General features: G+C 49.9%; 1 protein-coding gene across 1 annotated transcript; it reads right to left on the bottom strand.

Moving 5' to 3' along the window:
- Positions 1–737: 737 nt before the first annotated feature.
- Positions 738–14,425, bottom strand: LOC122368647. The gene is made up of 4 exons (XM_043342800.1): positions 14,283–14,425; positions 6,346–6,762; positions 1,501–6,006; positions 738–1,142 (listed from the first exon to the last, which is right to left on the bottom strand). Exons 2-4 carry the CDS (start codon positions 6,695–6,697, stop codon positions 943–945), a joined length of 5,058 nt encoding a protein of 1,685 aa, XP_043198735.1. The 5' UTR covers positions 6,698–6,762; positions 14,283–14,425; the 3' UTR covers positions 738–942.
- Between the last annotated feature and the right edge of the window lie 1,519 nt (positions 14,426–15,944).

Genomic DNA, 15,944 nt, shown 5'->3' with positions numbered 1-15,944 from the left:
CGTTTCCGATGGTCTTGTTACCAACACCATTGAGTTTGAAATGAAAAATTGGCTGTAAAACATGCATCACACCATACAGCCCTAGTAAAATTGGGTTCATGTGCTGACCCTTGGTGACCTGACCTGTGACATGACTTGATATTATTAGTCACCTCTATCAGCAACATACGTACTAGGCAACTAATGTCCCATCGCTGATTTTCGATGAAATGCGTTTTACTCGATGTTATAGCGCATTCCCTAGAAGACACGTGACCGGCAAAACATTTTATCTTTGACCTGACCTGTGACGTCATCGGTGACCCCGAGGCAATAAAACTAGACTTCCCTCGACAAATTTGAGGGCTTTCGAACGCCGTTTGAATTTTGCAGATCCTTCCAGTAGTTTCGGAGATACGAGGGGAGGGGGGCAAAAAATAGCCCCCCACCCCACCAGGTCGCCTAATAAACAGACCCCACCAGGGCGCGGGTTAAAATACTATCTAAGATTCGATTCAGGTTTCGATGGTTTTACTCCAGTAGAAACCCGATGATGAAAGCCACCCTGCAACCATTTTGTTTCGGGCCTGCCGGTCCCGATGAGCTGGTCCCATCTTGTGTCTCCTTGTGTTGTGGAAGAAGGAGCTCGGGTGTTCAAATGTACCCAGACTTGACATAAGTAGTTAGCTTGTCTAAGAAATACGTATGCTAGGTATACCTGTGCGGCGACTCATAAAACTGAAGAGAAAAAAAAAACATCTCACGATTATTTGATATGTATTGTTCTGCAGTCCAAAAACAACGCATCTTTCTGCTAGCCTATCCATGAGTTCAGGCTGTGTTACGAGTATGCACATTATCCATGTTCACCGTCGCGTATGCATAACCTTTATAAACTATATACAAAGCTTGCAATCGTTCGTAAGCTTCTATGAGCAAGGCACTTGGGGTGATTCGCCATCTCTACAGTCTGGTGTTCTGGCGGCCTCCCCTGCTCGACACGGAGGTTTCTGAAGTCTGGCCGGTACCGGTGTGCGCGGCTTTGGAGGGTGACGAGGTGCCGTCTTCAGTGCCATCCGCGCAGCACCGGCCGGCCAGTAGAGAGCGCCACAGACCACGCACCCCGCTCTCCCCTGCCACCATCAGCAGGAATATGGCGAAACCTGCCGCACACACCAAACGCATCGGTCAGGCGTAAGGTCACCTACCCATAACAGAGGAATTCTTACCTAAAAAAATATGACTTTGCATACTGCTTGATAGTGCCACGTCTCAGAAGTAATGATGGCGTTTTACGATACCAAAGCATCCCGTAAATATTTACATCTTCGGATTACCTAAAAACGTTTTTCTGGATACACTTCTAGAACAATGACAATGTGAAAGCGTGACGTTCATAATAGGCCCAGCTAAGGGATGCAGACTCGTCAAAAAGGTTTGTACTTATATGGAAATGCTGGCATGCGACTAGTTCCGACGACTGTATGACGTGGCATTAGCTTATGGACTGCAGCTTCTCACCTTGCAGCATGCTGCAGACGCAGAAGAGCACTGCCAGGACGATCCGCGCCTCCCTGACGGCCAGCAGGCCGAAGACCCACGGCAGGCCGAGCAGCACGAAGGTGAGGACCGAGACGCGAAGACGGCGCAGCGCCAGCTGTCGCTCCGGCTGGTTGGTGCGCAGCCCCTTCTGGCGTCCGCAGTTCAGCGCGTACACGATGAGGCCAAAGAGGACGGCGTTAAAAACCACCACGGCGAGCACCGGCAGCGCCAAGGCGTAGTAGAAAGTCTGGAAGTCCATCCAGCAGACGCGCTCCTGGCCGTCGTAGCAGTGAGGGCGAACGGCCAGCACGCAAACGACCGGCGCAAGACTGCCGCCCCAAACGAGGATGCTCGCCTTCAGCATGAACTTGGAGATGTAAGTGCCCACGACCCTCACGAAGCGCAGGTACTGAAACACAGCCTCCACGGCCATCCATCCAAAGGTCGCCAGCAAGAAGAAGTGGAGCAGCGCCGACAGACAAACGCAGGCCCCGTGATGTTCTGTCGCTGCCAGACCTCCCAGAAAAGTCACGTACACCCCTGTCAGAGCGACACTCATGTGCATGACGATCTGACTACCACGCAGCTTCCTCCATTTCTTGAACACCACAAATGTTAACATGGTGAGGAACAGCCCAAAAAGTGATAGTGCACTTCCAACATACGTGATTACGTCTAGTGTGCGATGGTATGTTTCGCTGAGATACACGTCTTCTTCGTAGTTGAAGATCCTTGCAAAATTGGTCAGGTGGTTGCAACGACAGACATCGCTACCATTGTAAATCTTTTCCAGCCAGCACCCTCGCGTCGACCATCGGGAGGCTGCGACGTCCCAGAATGAGCAGACCGGCTCTGGCGCACACTGTCCGGGGCGGCCCCGGAACGCCACCACAACCTCGCTGCTGAGCTGGGTCTCCGCCAGCTCAGACGGCAGTAGGGCGCTGACTACCTGACTGGTCACGCGCTGACCACCAGATTCCAAGAGTCGCCCATCGCGGTATACGAGAAACACAACGGGCACTTTCGGTTTTTTGTTCTCCAAGACAAGTGCTGACTCTACACCAAATAGTGATGATCGCATGACACCCTTGCCTGCTAGCTGAAGTGAGGACTTTTCGATTTCTTTGGTGGACGAGAAGACACCAACGAAGTCTCCGGAACGGGCTGCCACATTGCTTGTGCTTACATTCACTGCACTTCCGGAGGAGGAGCTAAGGAGAATGCCTTCGAGAGAGCGTACAACACGAGGACCTACCACTACCAATTTCGTAGCAGTCCTGAGCGTTGAACGATCGACGTCCATCAGCTGGCTGACAACAGTCGCCACGCTCTTCTGCGTAATCACCAGATCTTCTGTCAGCTGAGGTTCCCGACCCCCCAGGCCAGCCTGAATGTTTTCCAGCGTCACAGTGGCAGATATCAAGTCCTGTAAAACCAGACCGGAAGGCTCTGATGTTAATCGTTCCAGCTCACTAGTCGTAGTCACCAAGTTTTCGGTCGTCACGGTCACTTGCGATAGCAGGTGCAGATTGGTGGTCACATTTGACACGCTGGCGCAGCGGGAGCCGCTGAACTGCACTGGCTGCCACTGGACGCCCGTGAGTGGGCTGCCGCTGCAGCGCCGGAGTGCGGGTCGGCCGGCGCTGTCAACGCACAGCTCCGCCGGTGTAACAGTTCCACCACACGTCTCCGGCCAGCTGAACAGAACAGGGCTCTCTGTCCGCTCCGCTGGACAGCAGCGCGCGTGCTTCACGTACTCGAGTCCAGCACCGAACTCATCTCGAAGCACCTGGATTCCGTTGGGCTTAGCCGGACTCTGGCGAGGACTTTCCAAGTCATCTTGTAGTTGTCTCGGTCGCTCAGATACCCCGAAAGTTTGGCGACGGCGACGCAGCGGTGGGTTGAAATCAAAGGTGACAAAATAGTGTGCAGTCACTCTGTTGTCAACAGAGGGAGTCGCTCTGAGAGGGTGAAACTTTCGGTAGAAAGGAGCAGCGATTCCATCAAATACATACCCACTCGTCAATGACTGGTTGAAACATCCACATGCAGATCCACAAAAGATGAGCTCACATCCTGACTCAGGCCATAAAGCTCCCTTCAGACCAATCACATATTCCTGCACTGGTGGTCCATCCGACTGCTTGAGCAGTGTCAGAGAATTGGATGTTATTTGCTCCCCTGTCTCGTTGATCAGTAATCCACATGTCAGGTATCCGAAATCAACAGAAGGGAAAATCTGTATGAAGGCCCTGTCATCCATCGATGGGAGGATCTGCATTCTTGACACCATAAATTCATCGCGGACCTGTTCAGTTTCAAATTGTTTTGTCGGTGAATAGTCTGAACTAGTTTCTCTCGACGTTGACGTAAAACACGAAATGGCTTTTTCCAAGTCTACTACGAGGCGTTGAACACCAGTTACATTCGCAAAAATGGACGGACCCTCGTAAAAAAGAACAATTTCAGGGGGACCAGCATGAATATATCTGTGGCACAGTGCGCAGCTTGCAATCGCCTGATCGCTTTCTACAATATCGTACAAGCCACGAGAAATGTCTAAAATTCCCCGGTCTTGGTCTCCAGATGTGGAAGCATCCGATGCAAGGGCCGGATATGAGAGCGGGGTACCGTCACCCCAAACCAATCGGCTGCTGTGCCTCTTCAGATTAACTGCAACTCGTGCAGGTCTCTCGAGAGCACGCCCGAACCGTACCAGAGCATCGAGTTGTCTTTGAGATGTCAAACTTGCCAGCGAAGAGTTGGAGTCGGTGCATAGAGACGACGCCTCTGACCACGATATTTGAGATTCGGTTGCCGGACAAAGAAAGGCGAAACAGCGTTCGACGTCCCCAGGTGACCGGGCGCCGAGCCCGAGAACAGTCTGACATGGTCGTCCACGAGCGCTCAGGATTGATTGACTGGGCTGCACGGCCTGTGAATACAGTGGCCTTGTGACACACAACACAGCATGCCGATCCGTGCATGCAGAACTAACCAGCCATCCACGTGGAGTCACTGCTGCACAATCGAGGCTAGCATTCAGATTTGCCACCGCTCGATCGTCACGGGACAGAAGACCCAGAACATCGGGCAGGAATGCTCCAAGAGACCACAGTCTTCGAAACGGAAGCCAAAGTGTATGGTTGAACACAGCGGGCGAAATAAAGCTGAGTTCCAAGAGTCTTCGCCTTGGATGCCAAGGTACCGCACTAGGATGTTGTTGACGACATGCTGATGTTCTTCCCTGAAAGGTGACACCGGTTACCAGACGGGAACAAAGCAGCTCGGAGGAAAATTCAGACCTGTCCATACCGGACCTTATGAATCCTGGTGGACATGCGGGTGGCGGTGGTTGACAGGGAAAAGGCTGTGAGCTGCAGTCTCCGGCAGCGCAGAACGGACCCCACTGGGCACCTTCTCGTCCAAAGCTAGGCTTGCATTGTCTTCTCAAGAATGAATTGAGCCCTGGGACGACACAAGCCGGCTCTGATGTGACAAAGCCGTAACTATTTGAAGACTGTCTCCAGACATGATCTTGCACTTCCTCTTCTGCACAGTTGAAAACGTCTCTGAGCCCGTAACGTGAGGCTGCTGATTGGCTTGTGATATTTGCGGTATGCAGCAGTGAACCGTTCAGAGGGGAACTGGAACCAACTAGGATGGACACGGTTCTTCTTCTTTGACGGTCATCAAACTCATCGGAGGCCGAATTCGGTGTCACTTGGCGTCCAGTAAATTCATACACTGCTAGAAAGTTGAGTTCGGGCGAGCCTGACCTAAGGAACACCCTCAGTTGTTCCAGAATGTCAAACGTTCCACTGCTGTCATCGGGCCCAAGGCCATCAACTTCGTCCGGCAGGTAGCCAGAGCCATAATCGTAGTCGGAGTCATCAGACAGAAGTAGTTGGAGCGCTCTCACTGCCCCGTCTGCGGCCACCGTCAGCACTTGCAGGTCCTCAGAGCTCGTCAGGTGGAGTCTGCCGCTGACGGCAGGGTCGACGGTGCCTTCCACGTACCTCTGGCACCAGTACGTCCCGACGCCGAGAGCGCTACTCTCCGGCTGCGGAAACATCTGGCGAGTGATGGTGAAGTTTCCAAGCCACCACCGCGACACATACTGAGTTTTTCCCAGGATGAAATGGTCCTTGACAATGCTGTCACCTGGGCCGCAGCGTAGAATTAGTTCAAAGTCACCTTGCAAAGCTGCGCGGTTGAGCAGCAGCACCTCGTCTGACTTTGGTCCCAGCTGAATAACCCTGTCGTCGTAGACAGCTGTCATTGACGGAAGATAACCGGCTGAACGCACTTCATCGTCCGTTGCGTCGTTTGAAAAACACACTACTCTTCGAGTCTCCTCACAAGGTAGCCAGTCGGCCTCTAATTCGTTGTCAACAACTGTTACGTACTGGCAGAGATTGAAGTGGTCAAAGGAATATGCTGAAGAAGATCGTCCAACCTCTTCATAGTAAACTTGTCCAGAATCTGAAATAAACATGACTTGTGTTAATCACATTACTTTGGTTCTGTAGTTACCTCGTTATTTCCTCTCTGAACTATGAAAAGACCAGGCATCCAGGTAACTTAAGTGATACATCACATTTTTGTATGTGAAAGAATGCAAAATCATATTTTTGTGGGAGCGGTAGGCATCTACTGGTTAGATAGCGTTTGAATAGCAAACGTATCAATCGGAAAAAGATGCAAATAAATTGGTGCGGAATTGGCTGGAAGCTCGCAGCTAATGTCTCCTCTGTGGACCATAAAATCGACGAGTGAGCCATATCATCCCACTTACAAGCGCTCACACAATAACATTCTTACCACTCATCTGGAGAAGCCACTCATAGTAGCCGTTTCGCAGGTATCGGGCCCCCAGCCAGAAGTCTCCATGACCGGCCGCCCGCTGGTACAGCCGGTCGAGGATCACACTGTTGAACGCCCGGCGGGAGGGCACCAGGAAGGCGCCGCGCCGGCGGCACAGCGCGTGCGCCTCTCGCCACGTGGCCGTCTCGGAGCGAAATTCGACACGGGTGCCGTTGTCGCGGCAGACCAGGTGCCCTCCCTCGGCGAGGCACGTGAACGGCTGCTCCGTGGGGAGCTGCGGGCAGACCACGGCCAGCAGAGAGGCCACCAGGGCGACCCGAGCGGCTGCGGCGGACCGCGGCAGGGCCATCGTGTCCAACTGGAGGTCGAGGGTCCAGTGGCTTCTGCCAGACAGCGTCAGACGTTTGCACAGAACTGGCGAAGAAGGGCCAAAGATCAGACTCCCAACAAACGCCGTTTTTCGCGATAACTGGAAACATGCTAGCGATAGAGGGCTTAAATTTGGCGCACCTGACCTTTCCTTCAGATCTTGCAGCACCAACTACATTTCAACTGTAACTGCATTTCTGCCGTTTTTTTTAAAGCTATAGCGCGGCGAAAAAGTGAGGGCGTTTAACGCCTCCCTCCCCCTCCCCCAGTAGCTCGCGGGCCTACGCTCTTCTGTCAGGTTTGGTCTAAGGTCAACGGTTTAGTCAGCACAGGGCAAAAACTGCCAAAATAGACGTTTTTCCGGAAACAAACTTGCATGAGCTAACTTTTAGCCCTATTTCGAGCGGGCTCTGAAAGGTTCGAAATCGGGCGGGGGTGCCTTTTCGCTCCCCCCCCCCCCGATCTCGAAAACCACGAATCGGAGCGATAAATGGTAAACGACCTTTGATAGTTCGTTGAAAGACCTACAACTTTAATAAAAACGAATTTTTGGGTCAGGTCGCTATTGGGGTCACCAGAAGTCATCACAAATAAAATGTTTGAAACAGATACTTGCATGACCTTGAAAGGTCATCTTCAAAATTTGACCTGAGGTCACGCTGGATACCAATCAACGCGTCATGACCAGGCAAACAGTCTGGTACCTACAATTTACAAATCTTTACCACCATATCATATCGTGATTTTTTTGGCTAAAACTATTGATGATGTCACAAGACCTTAGAACGTATGTTATGTTGTCAATGCATCACTACACTATGACCCGCGCCCTGATGGGGGGCCATTTTTTGGCCCCCCTGTGGTTTTTCTAAAATAGCGAGAAAACGGCGGCGCGCAGCGCCACCAAATTTTTGAAACCTTACTGGGCATCAATTTGACACCTTCACACAAAATTTCAAGTCACAGGTCACCTCAGGTCAGGAGTTATTGAGGTCAAACTGAGGTCATGTTCGAGTAAAAATGAGCAAAAAACATGACATCTTGAAACGCTCACCAATTCTACAGTTAACAAGCAATTTTACAGTTCTTTATGTGGTTGTGTAGAAAAAAGACGGCGCTATAAAAATGCTATCTCGGATTTTCGAAATTTTGGGATTTTGACCCACAAAAATCAAAACATTGATTTAAAAAGAAAACTAAAAAAAAATCCAATTTTTTTTTGAATTTCGAAAAAACCGGAATACATGTGATAGTCCCTGCGCTCTTCGATATACATACCAAAGTTTAGATCGATTCCTCTTTTTTTGGCCAAGTTATAGCGGAAAAACTTAAAAATTGATGACGTCAAATTTTTTAACTCAATTTTTAGCAATTCTAGACCTCGTAGCGCAAAACGGAGACCACCACCATTGAACTCCCCGTGACGAGCTGCATCGAATCGATACCCATATTATGCAAAAATATCAACTTTGAAATTTGACCTAATGTGACCTGACCTTGGCCTGACCTTGACCTGACCTTGACCAAAACATGACCTAAGCTGGCCATAAAGTCTGTCTGACCCACATAATCATATTTGTCATGTAAAATGGACCATAAAACATGTATCACACGTCACTTTCATATTGTGACCCACCAGTGACCTGACCTCTGTGACCTGACCTGGTATCAGTGACCTCAAAGAGCAAAATATGTGTTTGAAGAACATTTGCCTATCGATGATTTTCAATGAAATGCATTTTACACGATTTTACAACGCATTTCTTGAAATGCCTGTGAACGGTGAAAATTCGACCTTTGACCTGACCTGTGACGTCATCGGTTTGACCGAGGTCAATGAAATTGGGTCACAAGGTAGTTCCCCGTTGGGGCTATCCAACACCGTTTACCGCTTGTCGCTATGTTGCGTGGTTCTCGAGATCTGAGGGGGGGGGGCCAAAATGCCCCCCATCAGACCGCGTTGCTCGGCAGACCCCATCTGGGCGCGGGTTAACTGGGCTCGTAATACCCACTGTGGAGAGTTTCCAGTTAAAAGACAAATACAAATACAAATACAAAATGACCCTTCCCGGTGCCCCTGTCACTGGGTAATGACGGATTAGATAATCTGTCATAGTCCTGAAAGAATTGAATGATTTTGACTCGTTTACTCTAAGCAGGACACTTTTTAATATTTTCCCATAGGCTTGTAAAGTAAAGATCACGTCACGACTATGACCTGACCTCACGTCGCAGATATAAAGATTCTAAGATATGCTAAATTACATACCTAGGGTAACTGTGGGGAAAACGCACCCCTGGGGCATTCCACGATAGATCGACCAAAGCCGTACACCCTCATATTTTATTTTTTGCTTAAAATTAGTCTAATGGGTTGTGATGGGCGGGGAAGCCAGCTGTGCCAAGGATTTTTTTCTTCGAACAACGGTTTCCGAGATATAGCCTCAGGCAATTCCTGGAGGTCACGGTGCAACCCTATGTTTGGCGGCTTATAACTCAGAAACTATTGGTTTTCTATGGTAAAAACTTTATATGGTTCAACTCGCAATCAACCAACAAACGTTTTGGCTATCTCGGATTTTCGATTTTTGAAAATTTTTATCACGTGACATCTTGACCTTTTTTCGAAGAGTGACCTTGATATTTTCCCAACTGAAAGTCGCAATTATGTCTGATGACGATTAAAGCCTTATCAATTGTCATTCATATGCGCAAATAAAAAAGTGGCTATCGCTCTGCGTTGACCTCAGGTCAGGTCATTTTTATGACCTGTCCATTATTACGAGCGGGAGCGACGCGAGATCTCAAGAATAAAGCAAGATAGCGACAAGCGGTAAACGGTACAGGATTCACACGGATAAGATCTACAATTTTTGCGGAGGTCATTTTCAGGTCAGGTCAAAGATGACGTCACAGGGGTAGAAAGGAAGTCAAAATAGTTTTGGCTGTACCTTTTGATCTAATAAAGAAAGAGACGTGGAACAGGCACCATTGTGTTTGCTTTCGCCTAGCGCCAGTTCGTTTTGAGTTTCAATACCGATGACCTAAGATCAGGTCAATTTCTTGGCCACCCCATTATAAGTCAATTGGGGAAAAATCAGCTCCCTTATTTTTACACTAAAACGCGTCGGAATTGCCTAATATACCATGAGTGACTTCATATACGACTAACTTTGACTACCTTGAGACCTTTTTTGCTCTTGGTCAACTGTGACGTTGCTCTTGGGTCATGTGACGTCATTAAAGGTCACCAAATGTTTTTTGCATATAACTCCTTACAGGTTTGAGATACAGCCGCGCGGATAGGCTCATTGTGTTCAGCTCGTCAAGGCCCATCGAATGATATATATGATGACCTTAAGGTCACGTGACCTAAGGTCAACTTTTGACCTTGACCTTTTGAGGTCAACATACACATGTTTCGATGCGGATCGACGAGAGGATCACGATAGTGCTATTAGTTTGTTCCTAGCTGGGATACTTTGAAAGTTATTCGAGAAAAACTTCATATATATGTAGTGCCGCCATTTAGACTTTCTTCTTACCCCTGTGACGTCATCTTTGACCTGACCTGAAAATGACCTGAGTAAAAATTGTAGACCTTATCCATGTGTACTTTGTGCCGTTTACCACTTGTCGCTATCTTGCTTTGTTCTCGAGATCTCGCTGTCCCTCCCGCTCGTAATAATGGGAAGGTCATAAAAATGACCTGACCTGAGGTCAACGCAGGCCGAAAGCCACTTTTTTATTTGCGCATATGAATGACAATTGATAAGGCTTTAATCGTCATCAGACATAATTGCGACTTTCAGTTGGGAAAATATCAAGGTCACTCTTCGAAAAAAGGTCAAGATGTCACGTGATCAAAATTTTCAAAAATCGAAAATCCGAGATAGCCAAAACGTTTGTTGGTTGATTGCGAGTTGAACCATAAAAAGTTTTTACCATAGAAAACCAATAGTTTCTGAGTTATAAGCCGCCAAACATAGGGTTGCAGTGTGACCTCCAGGAACTGCCCGAGGCTATATCTCGGAAACCGTTGTTCGAAGAAAAAAATCCTTGCCACAGCTGGGTTCCCCGCCCATCACAACCCATTAGACCAATTTTAAGCAAAAAATAAAATATGAGGGTGTAAATTTTATTTATTTTTGGTCGATCTATCGTGGAATGCCCCCCCCCCCCCTGGGTTAAACGCCTCCCCTAAAAAATCGTATTTCTTATCGACGGATAGGTGTTTTATCCTGTCTTTCAGAACAGCTCCCAGTAAACATGACGACGTCGGCCCGACGTCGGGCCGAGGCTCGGCCCGACGTCGGCCCAACGTCGGTTCAACCTCGGCCCGACATCGGCTGGACGTCGGATATGCCCGCATGTTCCGACGTCCAGCCGAAGTCCAGCCGACGTCGGGCCGACGTCGGGCCGAGATCGTTTGCCGAGGATGACGAGATCGTTTGTCGTTGAACCGACGGGGCCGACGTCGGCATGTTTATTGGGACAACGCGCCAAAAATATCAACCGGCGGCGGGATTCGAGCCCCCAGTCGCCGACGTCGGCATGTTTACTGGGACAACACGCCAAAAGCATCAGTCGTAGGGGATTCGAACCCCGTGTCATACGAACGCTACGTTAGTGCGCTAACCACTACACCACGCAGCAAGCTAACGAACATTGTTTGTTTTGTTGGGTTATGCCCTTTCGGTCTGACAAGACCATTTCAGAGCCGGAAGGATCATAGGATGGAGACATTGGTCTTCTTGGCGAGCACCCTGGGTCCAGTTCATATAGAGTCCCTGGTCCCATTGCTGTTACGTGACACTTATTGGAAAGGGCGACCCCACAATGGATTCATATAGCCACTCTTACACACCTGCACCAACGTTTCCCAAAGTGTCCCTTTGATAAGTGGCACTTTGGCAAAGTGACACTTGCCGACTGGCCTTTCTATATGAACTGGGCCCGGCCCTGGTGAGTTGCCGGGGCTGAGCCTGACCAAAGGATAGGCCGAGCAGCCCCCAAGCACTCACCGCACCCGGCTACCGGCGAGCTCGGCTTACGGGCAATCCCAAATGGGATAAAGTTTCCCGTCCAGTCCGGATCAGGGGGTTGCGGCGTGGAGGAAGATTTGAGTTTCCTGAGGATATTTTGAATACAGAAGCTCTTTATGAAACATGAAACATGTAATTTATATTATTTTAACGGTCAAAACAGCGGCCGATGTCGGTCCGACGTCGCCCCGACGTCGGCCCGACGTCGGCTGGACCACCTCAGCAATTGATCTCGGTCCGACGTCGGCCCGACGTCGGCTGGACCTCGGCTGGACGTCGGAACATGCGGGCATATCCGACATCCAGCCGACGTCGTGCCGAGGTTGGACCGACGTCGGACCGACGTCGGCATGCTGATGCCGAGTTGCCGACGTCACCCCGACGTCGGCCGACGTCGGGCCGACGTCGGCATGTTTACTGGGAGTCAGCTGCTTGTTTACGTAGGTCTCTATTTCCGGTTCTGCGTCTTGAGGAGCAGCGTGGGTAGGTGCTGATGTTGGTTTTGGGTGTTGTTTTTGTTGTTTTTACAGAAGATTCCTAAGATTTTGATGCCCTCCTTATATCACAAAATTTGCTATTGTGCACATCACTAAAAACTGCGTTTTATTGCCATTCTGTTGAATTTATTATGCTACGGCGTTAGTGGCGCGTTTTTTGTCAATATTTTGTTGACCGGAAATGGAGTGGATGGGGAAAGACGCCTACTCGATGCATGGGGCAAGACGCCCCCAGTTTTCTGAAAGGGGGCGTTTTGCACGGTGGTGAGAGTGCAGGGTAGCGCCCTGTAGGTGGGTGCCGAAAAGGCCTCTCCCCGTCCTTTTTTGCTGATATATCCTAAACGACTGCAGATATCGTTACCAAACTTTCAGGACTCCTCCGGGCATCCATTTTACACATTGCAACACAATTTTATTCCAAAGGCTATGATAGGTTGATCACAAATGACTTCAGAATGACATCAAGTTCTGCCATGTTCATCATTTTCTGTTGCTGGATGGGGTGGGGGCGCTTTGCACATGGGTGTGGGCGTATTACCCAGGGTGTGGGGCAAAACGCCCTTTTGTAAGGGTATGCGAAAACCTTTTTGGGGGGTTAAATACCACACGCAGGTGTCTTTTCTTGGTCTCAAAGCGTAGTAAAAAGAATGAGCTACATGATGGTGCCCAAAGGTTTGAGTAATCTGTGTTGGGTTGAGTGTCAGAAGGTTTCGCGCTTAATGGGGGCGTTTTTGACCTATTCACCCTACCTATACTGGTACTGTAATGAAAACCTGAAGAGAGGAAATCGCTCCGTGAAAAATAAACTCTAGCTCTGACGTGATTGCAAACTTTTCTGAGGTGGGGTCAACAAGCCCGCTATAGTGACTTGACCTGGCCCGACCTGGCTTTTTTTTTTTGCTGAAAGGGGCACAATGGATATTTAGGAAAAGTCACCAAGTATGAGCTGAATAATATCTTGCGGTGTTTGGCAATGACACAAGAAAAACCTAAGGGGGCCTTTTCGTCCCCCACCCCGCCCGGAATGGGGTTTATGGCATCGTGATTCTATCGTCGAGACGCGTCGAATGAGCTTCCCGACGAATGCCGGTCCCGTAGCTCAGTCAGTAGGTAGGTATATAGAGCGATGGACTCCGCGTAGTGAGAGCATGCGTTCCCGGTTCTAACAGTCCGGGTTCGAATCGCGACGGGCGCTGGACATTTATGGGCCTCCTGACAGGATGGTTGCGGCTGGTGCAGCAGACCGTAGCCAGGCGAAGTCAGCGAGGGGACCACCCGTGCGCCGCTATGTGCGCACGTTAAGCTTTGGACTCCAAATTCTGCCATAAAACCGGAATTGCGCGATCGGAGGGTAGAGGGCAGGGTCAACCCAACAAGCTTTCTCTTAGCGGTCCTTGTGAATCCTTTCATTCAAAAGGTTCGGACGAAATGTAGGCATTGGAAAAAATGAACAATAGTTTTACCATGAAAGGCCAACTCACAAATCTGACCTTGGGTCAAGGTCATGACCTTACCGGAAAAGGCTGTGCTGCATATCAGTCGATCCGTATCGTCAAGCTGAACACATCTAATGTGTTTTAATGCTCAAGCACGTATTTATCAAAAGTTATTAGCGGAACACTGTTCGATGATTTTTGTATGCGTGCGCACTGCGCATGCAAGTGCCTAACACATGACCTGACCGAAAATGCTGCAAGACTAGTGGGATATTCTATAATATCATACTGCTACTAGTGATATTAATTACATGTTTAATGTTTATACTTCAACAGGCTACGCTAGCGATCCGTTACAGTTCCATGTATATTGTATACCTGTTGTAAGTATGACATAAATGCGCACACAGTAGGTAATGACATTGCCTGACATTTTGACTTTGTCATTTTGAATGACTGACTAAAAGTGGGAGACAGAAATAGTAATAATTCAGCCGACAATGTGTGCAATGCAACCGGCTACACAGAGACACACAGGTGGTCACCTAGCCCACACCTTACACCTGTCCTGCGCTGCCGTCACCCACCTGGTCACTCGGTGCAGTAGACGGCTGTCCGCTGCCGAACAGTCGGCCACCTCAGGTCAGCCCGGCCGGCCGGTCACTGCGCGCTGCCGTCCCGCGACCACCGCGCCCCGCTGCACGGTGGGCCGGCGGGCGGGGGCCGTCCGGATGTGCTCCCTATCCACATCCGCCGCTGATCGAATGGCGTCAGCTCCCGTCAGGGTCGTGCTGAAGCCTGTAGTTGTACGGCGACCGCCGCTCTCATGCATAATGCATCCCACGTACTACGCAGCACGAGTGCAAAACGCTTTAGAAAATATAAAGAACCATGTTCTTCAGAGGCGGCGGGTTGTGATGTTGAGCATGAGCGCTGGGACGAGAAAACCTAATGGGCATATTTTTACTGGATGAGCCTAAGGTCGATGGGGGTAAGTAACCCACCAGGGTCCGAAGGTATTTGCCATCCCCCTGTCTCACTCCTAAACCCGCGCGGCGCTGGGGGGAATAAATATTTGGAATTTTTGGAATTCAGCCCAGATTTGGGACACCTCCGATCAAGCTGAAACTCACACAAAATGTAGGTCCTAACATGCCTAATCCACAGTCCGAGTCATTCGGTAGCACTCCCAGCCATTCGACCTACAGAGGTCAGCAAAGGTCACGTGACCCAAATTTGCACAGCAGATTGTGGCCCACCCAGTAGAGCTAGAGCGCTAGAAATGGCACCAATCAACTCGCCAGCATCTAATCTTACTTTCCCAATACCCATTTGACCTCTCCAGGTTATGCGATGAACTAAGGTCATTTGTGGGCTATGTCGAAAATACATTTGCATAGCAGTTCTCGAGTAGAGGGATTGACCGAATTCCAAATCAAAGCACATCATCGGGTAGCGCATAGGTGGAAGTAACTTTCCTTAAAAACTGCTTCTCGATATTTGACCCCGTTTGACCTCGGCAGGGCAAAATGTCTAAATAAACGACACTCCAAACGTCGCAGCCCGGATTCAGCCCAGATTCGGGACACCTCCAATCAGGGACGTAGCCAGGGGGGGCGGAGGGGGCGCCCGCCCCTCCCTTGGGGTTTTCAGGAGGCCGCCCGAAAGGATTCAGGCCAACGTGGGCCGAAGGCCCACGCTGGCCTGAATCCTTTCGGCCTGAATCCAACGTGGGGCGAAGGCCCACGTTGGCCAAAATCACGTCGGAGGCGAACGAAATTCACCCAGGAATCTAAAAAATGACGTCAGAACAATCAGGGCCCTCTGACCAGCCTGACAAGTGACAGCTAGGGCCCTTCTCATCTCCTGTGAATAACCACTAGTGTCTGTGTCTGACCGCTAAGGCCCCTCTGACTCCTCAGTAGAGAGGAGGCCCTCTGTGGGTAGGAGGCCCTGTGTAGAGAGGAGGCCCCCTTAGAGAGGAGGCCCTCTGCAAAAAGGAGGCCCTCTGTAAAAAAGAGGCACTCTGTAAAAAGGAGGCCCTCTGTAGAGAGGAGGCCCTCTGTAGAGAGGAGATCGTCTGAAGAGAGGAGGCCCTCTGTAGAGGAGGACTCCCTCAGTAGAAAGGAGGTCCTCTGTAGGTAGGAGGCCCTCAGTAGAGTGAAGGCCCTCTGAAGAGAGGAGGCCCTTTGCAGAGATAAGGTCCTCGGTATAGAGGAGGTCCTGTGTAGAGACGAGACTCTGAAGAG

This window comes from Amphibalanus amphitrite, unplaced genomic scaffold (genome assembly GCF_019059575.1).
Source record: "Amphibalanus amphitrite isolate SeventyFive unplaced genomic scaffold, NRLGWU_Aamphi_draft 000964F_arrow, whole genome shotgun sequence".
In the NCBI taxonomy this organism is placed as follows: Eukaryota; Metazoa; Arthropoda; class Thecostraca; order Balanomorpha; family Balanidae; genus Amphibalanus; species Amphibalanus amphitrite.
This window is presented reverse-complemented; position numbering and strand designations above follow the sequence as displayed.

Bases quoted from the DNA above. Each gene is read 5' to 3' on its own strand.
- LOC122368647 (XM_043342800.1), bottom strand. From the start codon at position 6,697: ATGGCCCTGCCGCGGTCCGCCGCAGCCGCTCGGGTCGCCCTGGTGGCC. The intron at 6,007-6,345 runs GTAAGAATGTTA...TGTTTATTTCAG, and splicing joins GTGGCTTCTCCAGATGAGTG to ATTCTGGACAAGTTTACTAT. The intron at 1,143-1,500 runs GTGAGAAGCTGC...TGTGTGCGGCAG, and splicing joins CGTCTGCAGCATGCTGCAAG to GTTTCGCCATATTCCTGCTG.